Here is an 8217-nt window from a genome sequence, read left to right as displayed (position 1 = left end):
TTATGTGAGTTTTGCTGCACCGCTTCATCCTTGTGTTTGTTTCAAAATAGCCTTGCTAGCCTAAACCTTGTATCGAGAGGGAATACCTCTCATGCATCCAAAATACTTGAGCCAACCACTATGCCATTTGTGTCCACCATACCTACCTACTACATGGTATTTTCCGCCATTCCAAAGTAAATTGCTTGAGTGCTACCTTTAAAATTCCATCATTCACCTTTGCAATATATAGCTCATGGGACAAATAGCTTAAAAACTATTGTGGTATTGAATATGTACTTATGCACTTTATCTCTTATTAAGTTACGTGTTGTGCGATAACCATGTTCACTGGGGACGCCATCAACTATTTGTTGAATTTCATGTGAGTTGCTATGCATGTTCGTCTTGTCTGAAGTAAGAGAGATCTACCACCTTATGGTTAAGCATGCATATTGTTAGAGAAGAACATTGGGCCGCTAACTAAAGCCATGATCCATGGTGGAAGTTTCAGTTTTGGACATATATCCTCAATCTCATATGAGAAAATTATTAATTGTTGTTACATGCTTATGCATAAAAGAGGAGTCCATTATCTGTTGTCTATGTTGTCCCGGTATGGATGTCTAAGTTGAGAATAATCAATAGCGAGAAATCCAATGCGAGCTTTCTCCTTAGACCTTTGTACAGGCGGCATAGAGGTACCCCTTTGTGACACTTGGTTAAAACATGTGCATTGTGATGATCCGGTAGTCCAAGCTAATTAGGACAAGGTGCGGGCACTATTAGTATACTATGCATGAGGCTTGCAACTTGTAAGATATAATTTACATGATACATATGATTTATTACTACCGTTGACAAAATTGTTTCTTTCAAAATCAAAGCTCTAGCACAAATATAGCAATCAATGCTTTTCCTCTATGGAGGATCATTCTTTTACTTTCATTGTTGAGTCAGTTCACCTATTTCTCTCCACCTCAAGAAGCAAACACTTGTGTGAACTGTGCATTGATTCCTACATACTTGCATATTGCACTTATTATATTACTCTATGTTGACAATATCCATGAGATTTACATGTTATAAGTTGAAAGCAACCGCTGAAACTTAATCTTCCTTTGTGTTGCTTCAATGCTTTTACTTTGAATTATTGCTTTATGAGTTAACTCTTATGCAAGACTTATTGATGCTTGTCTTGAAGTACTATTCATGAAAAGTCTTTGCTATATGATTCACTTGTTTACTCATGTCATATACATTGTTTTGATCGCTGCATTCACTACATATGCTTTACAAATAGTATGATCAAGGTTATGATGGCATGTCACTCCAGAAATTATCTTTGTCATCGTTTTACCTGCTCGGGACGAGCAGAACTAAGCTTGGGGATGCTGATACGTCTCCAACGTATCGATAATTTCTTATGTTCCATGCCACATTATTGATGTTATCTACATGTTTTATGCACACTTTATGTCATATTCGTGCATTTTCTGGAACTAACCTATTAACAAGATGCCGAAGTGCCGATTCTTTGTTTCTGCATTTTTGGTTTCAGAAATTCTAGTAACGAAATATTCTCGGAATTGGACGAAATCAACGCCCAGGGTCCTATTTTGCCACGAAGCTTCCAGAAGACCGAAGAGGAGACGAAGTGGGGCCACGAGGTGGCCACACCCTAGGGCGGCGCGCCCCCCCCCCTTGGCCGCGCGGCCCTGTGGTGTGGGCCCCTCGTGCCGCCTCCTGACCTGCCCTTCCGCCTACTTAAAGCCTCCATCGCGAAACCCCCAGTACCGAGAGCCACGATACGGAAAACCTTCCAGAGACGCCGCCGCCGCCAATCCCATCTCGGGGGATTCAGGAGATTGCCTCCGGCACCCTGCCGGAGAGGGGAATCATCTCCCGGAGGACTCTACGCCGCCATGGTCGCCTCCGGAGTGATGTGTGAGTAGTCTACCCCTGGACTATGGGTCCATAGCAGTAGCTAGATGGTTGTCTTCTCCCCATTGTGCTTCATTGTCGGATCTTGTGAGCTGCCTAACATGATCAAGATCATCTATCTGTAATTCTATATGTTGCGTTTGTTGGGATCCGATGAATAGAGAATACTATGTTATGTTGATTATCAAAGTTATGTCTATGTGTTGTTTATGATCTTGCATGCTCTCCGTTATTAGTAGATGCTCTGGCCAAGTTGATGCTAGTAACTCCAAGAGGGAGTATTTATGCTCGATAGTGGGTTCATGTCTCCGTGAATCTGGAGGGGTGACAAGAACCTCTAAGGTTATGGATGTGCTGTTGCCACTAGGGATAAAACATTGGTGCTATGTTCAAGGATGTAGTCACTGATTACATTACGCGCAATACTTAATGCAATTGTCTGTTGTTAGCAACTTAATACTGGAGGGGGTTCGGATGATAACCTGAAGGTGGACTTTTTAGGCATAGATGCATGCTGGATAGCGGTCTATGTACTTTGTCGTAATGCCCAATTAAATCTCACTATACTCATCATAATATGTATGTGCATGGTCATGCCCTCTTTATTTGTCAATTGCCCAACTGTAATTTGTTCACCCAACATGCTGTTTATATTATGGGAGAGACACCTCTAGTGAACTGTGGACCCCGGTCCAATTCTCTATACTGAAATACAATCTACTGCAATACTGTTTTCTGCAAACAATCATCTTCCACACAATACGGTTAATCCTTTGTTACAGCAAGCCGGTGAGATTGACAACCTCACTGTTTCGTTGGGGCAAAGTACTTTGGTTGTGTTGTGCAGGTTCCACGTTGGCGCCGGAATCTCTGGTGTTGCGCCGCACTACATCCCGCCGCCATCAACCTTCAACGTGCTTCTTGACTCCTACTGGTTCGATTAAACCTTGGTTTCTTACTGAGGGAAACTTGCCGCTGTGCGCATCACACCTTCCTCTTGGGGTTCCCAACGGACGTGTCAACCACACGCATCAGACATCATAATTATAGTTTTAGGATGAACTTGTCACCGACTTTTGGTAAATGATCATACATGCTCCTCTTAGATTACGATTTTTTGTAAACATTGTGATGCTTTGTATGACTTGCTTGATGCATATGATCAACAATCATATTTATTCTTTTTCTGTCATGCTAGTGGTATGTGGTTTTCAATAGAGCTTGCTCCATGTATCCCAAAATCGGCACATGCTAGCAAAGGCGTATGGGAAAAATCTCCCAGTCATCGGCTCATTAGCACATTACGGACACGCGTGACGGTCTTGATTACGAAAGTGATAATGTAAGGGTGTGTTCGATTCTGAAACGGTGTGGAATAAAATTGTTCGGTTCCAGAGGAATAAAATGGTTTCATCTCCGTGTTCGGTTTGAAAAAGGAGGAACGAAATGGCACTATTTTTTGTTCGGTTAAGAAATGAGTTGGAACTAATCTTTTGTCTCAAAATCATAAAAAAATGGTAAACGGCTTTTTAATCTCAAAATCATAATTAAAATCGTGTAACAGTCTTGAATCTCAACATCCTAATTAACATCATTTTTGTTAGGTTGGGAGAATTGAAAAACAGAACATAATGAGATTAAATTTTAATATTTTATCTCAAAATCGTAATTAACAATGTTATATGGTATTTGTAATCTCAAGGTTGTAATTAACAACGACTGATTATTTATCAACTCGATTAATGAAGTATTTCGTAATTAACAGCGGCTAATTGACAGCCGTTCCACCACATTGCACCAGTTCGTTGAAATGGGTGCATTTTGCATATGGAAACAATATTCCTTTTCAGGATTTTTTAAGGATACGTCATGGAAAGACGTATCGGAATCAAGAAGGAAGGCTAGAAGGCCTAAGTTACAACACGATTGGGGCACAGACGCCCGCGCAACGCAACCACACTACCCAGAGGGTAGCACACACACGGAACCGGACTACTCACGACATCTCCACTTATCTACTAACGTAAGAGAGCCTCTAAAAATCCCAACGATTCTCCACATCTCCGCCTCAATGGCGATCGCTAAGAGCACCGCGGCTTTGGAAGGAGCGGCCCTTTCGAACACAATGTCGTGCGATGTCGCCAAAGACACCAGCAAACGAGTGCAACTCCTGTCCAGAGGTCGCGATCCCCTCCATGCCCACTACGCTTCTCCTGTAGCCAAGCCACGAAGCTCGAATCCATCTGCGGCATCTAGTGCAACTTTCCCCACCAGCGCAGGCAGGTTGCCCAGACTTCCCGGGACAGCACACAGCCCATGAGCAGGGGGTCTAGAGTCTCGGTACTCCGGTCACAGAAGGGGCATGCAGCCGGGTGCGGAAGGCCACGCCTACTCAATCTGTCAGCAGTCCAACATCTGTTCCTGCTAGCCAGCCAGAGGAAAACTTTGAAGTTAGGTGGGGCCCTTGAGCCCAAATCTGGAGCGCCCCTGGCATATCCACCCTGGATCCAAACATAGCTCGGTAACCTGAGCGCGCAGAGTAAGCAAATTCTTTCTCCCAGCCCCATCAGAAGCTGTCATCCACGCCCTCGATTAGGGCAACATCCTCTAACATATTAGCGATGTGGAAGGGCTCCTGGATCGCTGAAGCATCAAGATCCGGCGGGACATCGTCCAGCCAAGCCCCAACCAGTCCTTCACGCACTTTGTGTGTTCGAAGCCAGCGCTTTGGCACCGCCTTCAGTAAATTTGGTGCTATATCCATCAGACGGCCATCAGGTAACCATCGATCTGTTCAGAAGAAGGTGGACGCTCCATCCCCTAGTATCGAGAAAGTAGCACCTTCAAAGAGATGGGACCTGGATATTGAACTCCTTCCACGGCTTTGAGTCGTCGACTCGTTGAAGCCACAACCACCTGGCCCTCAAGGCAATGTTCATATACCGGAGATTAGGGATCCCAAGCCCCCCATTCTTTTGGGGCACAGACTTTATCCCACGCCACCAGGCAGTGGCCCCCTCTAACGTCCTTTCTACCCTTCCATAGGAAACCTCTGATGATCTTTTCAATGGCTGTGACCGTCTTCGCTAGGATGTCGAGGGACATCATAGAGAAAATGGGGATCACCGAGAGGGTCGCTCGGACAAGCTCAAGGCGTCCGCCCCTGTCCAGAAGGGAGGCCTTCCAACATGGCAACTTGTTGGCCACCTTATCCACTAGGTATTGTAGTTGTGCAGCAGTCGGCTTCCTCAGCGTCAGGGGTAGTCCAAGGTATCGAAGAGGGAAGGGGACCACTGGACAGCTTAGTTCCCGAACCACGGCCTCCTCGTCCACGTCAGTGCATCTAATGAGATTCGCCGAGCACTTAGCCATGTTGGTGTGAAGGCTTGAGGCATCCCCAAAATCCCGAATGATCGTTGCGAAGACCTTGAGATCAAGCGCCAGGGGGCGTAGGAAGGTGACCACATCGTCGATGTAGATGGAGGTGCGGTGGCACAGACCAGATGGAGTCAGCGGGGTGAGCAGTCCTACGGCCGAGGCCTTCTCAATCATCTGGTGGAGGACCTCCATAATGAGAATGAAGAGCTGTGGAGATAGAGGATCTCCCTGCCTTAGTCCACGCCTATTGGCAAGACGAGATCCGGGGCAGCCGTTAAGCAGTACACGAGTCGATGCCGTGGACAGAAGGGTGCAAATGCAGGAGAGGAACCTTTCCCCGAACCCAAGTCTCCTCGGAACCTCGATAAGAAAAGGCCACTCCACTGTATCAAAGGCCTTTGTTATAGCCAACTTCAAAAGAATAGCAGGGGTCGAGCGGCTGTGAAGCTTGCGAGCTGTTCCCTGGACCATCATGAAGTTTTCATGGAGGCACCTTTCACGCACGAATGCATTCTGATGGGCTAGCCGGTTGGCCAGCACCTTGGCTACAAGCTTGGCGAAGCCATGTATAAGGCTGATAGGGCTGAAGTCCCGGACTTTCTCAGCTCCCTCCTTCTTAGGAATAAGAGTGATGAGTGCTCTGTTAACCGCCCCGAATCCACGACAGTCAAAACGGGACATAGAGTTAAAGGATGCCATAATGTCCGCCGATATCCCAACAAGTCATGAAGAAACGAGCAGAGAAACCATCCGGGCCAGGACATTTATCCTCGGCATACTTTTGAGAGCAGTCCACGCCTCCACCTCGGAAAAGGGAAGATCCAAGGTCGGGAGTCTAAGAGCATCCCCACTCGTTGGCGCTCCCCACGCCCAAATCCGGCGAAATTTTCGTCCGGATTGGAGGAAGATTTGGCGTGGGGAGGAGTAGTTTCCCAGTCGTGTGCTCCCCAAGCGGCGTTTCTCGGGGAAAAAGATGATGGCTCGGGAAATCCGGACGAAAGAGGAGACACGTGGGCGTGGGCGGTTGGTTTAGCTTCATCCGGAGTCCCCGGGAGACCCCCGGGAAACCGAGGATGGCATGGGAAGTCCGGACGAAAATAGGCTCAAATCCGGACCAAAACGAGGAACCGGGGGCCTGACTGGGCCGTTTTTCGCCGTCCGGATGAAAAAAAGTGGTCGTGGGGGGCTTTGTGGGGAGACGAGTGGAGATGCTCTAAGGTACTCCAAGTCGAGGGAGAATCTCCTGTCAGACGCCAACCTTTTCAGGATTCACTTCGTTCCGTTTCATTCAACAACCGAACACAAACATTAGACACAAAAAGTGAACACAAAAATTAGCTCTAGGTGGGGAATGGTTTTCATTCCATTTAATTTGGTTCTGAACCGAGCACACCCTAAACGTAATCAGATCTCACAATTCGTGTTGAAACAAGGGAGTCACACGATGGTCTTGTACTTTTTGTCCCGAAACCCGTATGTCGAGCTCAAATCTCCGATGCCGCACGTACACCAAACATTGTCTTGTAAAAGCGATATATACAGCGGTGGGCGATCACGGCGAGGCGCTACAGTTCAGGCGAAGATTAATTAGCTTTTGGAGGTGAATTCGAGAACTAAGACAAGCAGGGGAAAACCTCCAGGATACAGAATGCAAACAGCCGCGCGCTCAACGGCTCAAGCATACACATGACACATCGCTGCTGATATCAGATGGGTCCTGGGAATATCCCTTCCTCCCTCTGCCGGTTCCACTCGACGACCTGCAAATCACACTCTGTCAGCAACACAGATGGAGACTCGAGACCAACAAAACAGCAAAATATGCAGAATATACTACGGACTTACCCAATCCGTGGGGCAAAGAGATCTGTAGTAACGCTGGAACTTCTCGCACTCCGACTTGTCACCTTCCTTGGCCTTCATACACCTGACACTCGCACGACTTGTGTAACACGCGAGACATATCGCGAGCTTGATGCTGAACTCCGTATCTAGAGTAGAGAGGAGTCGTGTGGTTTACCTGTGGTACTCGAGGTAGCGCACGTAGCAGTGGCGCGTCTGGTTCGTGGTCGGGAACCGGAAGTCGCACGGCGCGGTGCGCAGCTCGATGGTGCCGCCATTCGGCGGGGGCGGCGGCGAGTCCGCCACGCTGCCGAGCTCGTGCGGCGGCCTCGGCGCCTGCTCCCCTCGGGCCACCTTGTTCACGTCCCGGCTCCGCATCTTGTCGTGCGGGTTCACCATGTTGTCCGCCATGGTGGACGCTCGGAGGTCGGAGCGGCGGACGGTGGATTGTTGTGGCAGGTGGCACGCGGTAGCTGTACTTCCTCGGAAGCGGAAGCATGCTGTTGCTTTTGTAGCAGCGCGAAGCGGTGGAAGCAGCGCAGAGATGAGTGAAGCGGCACCAGTTGTTTGTTCCTGGCAGCGGCACGTGTTTTAGTGTGCGCAGAAGTTCCAGAGAGATGTTGATCCAACTAGGCGTCAGCTCCAATACCGCTGCAACCACGGCAAGGTTCCAGAGAGACGTTAATCCGACTAGACGCAGGGAAAACCGAAGCTAAAATGGAACTCGGGTTCACATCATGAACTGAATATGTCTGTAGTGGTGACTTTGTCAATTTTAATATTAAATTTGTTGGTTTAGTTTTTTGAAGTGTGTGCGTTCATAGAGTGTATGCGCGTGTTTATAAGCGTTTAGTTTGTACTGTGGATAGGACAAATATGCATGCAGTTCAGTCTCATGCAAGAGGCTCTTACGCTTATTTGGTCGGCTCATCTGCACCACACCTTAAGATCTGAGGAAACAGATGGCAAAGGTGACTATGTGTCCATTTGTATTGGTCCACGGACACCAAATTGGTTGGCGGGCTCACGGAAAAAATTTCCCCTTACAGCGACAAGGTCGGTAATGACAGTTTA

General features: G+C 47.6%; 1 protein-coding gene across 1 annotated transcript; it reads right to left on the bottom strand.

The window, feature by feature from the left end:
* Positions 1-7007: 7007 nt before the first annotated feature.
* LOC127293223 (cytochrome c oxidase subunit 6b-3-like) lies at positions 7008-7603 on the bottom strand. The gene is made up of 3 exons (XM_051322804.2): positions 7322-7603; positions 7147-7228; positions 7008-7061 (listed from the first exon to the last, which is right to left on the bottom strand). Exons 1-3 carry the CDS (start codon positions 7552-7554, stop codon positions 7008-7010), a joined length of 369 nt encoding a protein of 122 aa, XP_051178764.1. The 5' UTR covers positions 7555-7603.
* Positions 7604-8217: the final 614 nt, after the last annotated feature.

Source organism: Lolium perenne, chromosome 4 (genome assembly GCF_019359855.2).
Source record: "Lolium perenne isolate Kyuss_39 chromosome 4, Kyuss_2.0, whole genome shotgun sequence".
Classification (NCBI taxonomy): domain Eukaryota; kingdom Viridiplantae; phylum Streptophyta; class Magnoliopsida; order Poales; family Poaceae; genus Lolium; species Lolium perenne.
This window is presented reverse-complemented; position numbering and strand designations above follow the sequence as displayed.

Excerpts from the sequence above, each read along its gene's own strand:
- LOC127293223 (XM_051322804.2), bottom strand. The coding sequence starts at position 7,554 with ATGGCGGACAACATGGTGAACCCGCACGACAAGATGCGGAGCCGGGAC. Across the intron at positions 7,229-7,321 it reads CGCTACCTCGAGTACCACAG|GTGTATGAAGGCCAAGGAAG; the intron begins GTAAACCACACG and ends TGCGAGTGTCAG. Across the intron at positions 7,062-7,146 it reads CTCTTTGCCCCACGGATTGG|GTCGTCGAGTGGAACCGGCA; the intron begins GTAAGTCCGTAG and ends TGTGATTTGCAG.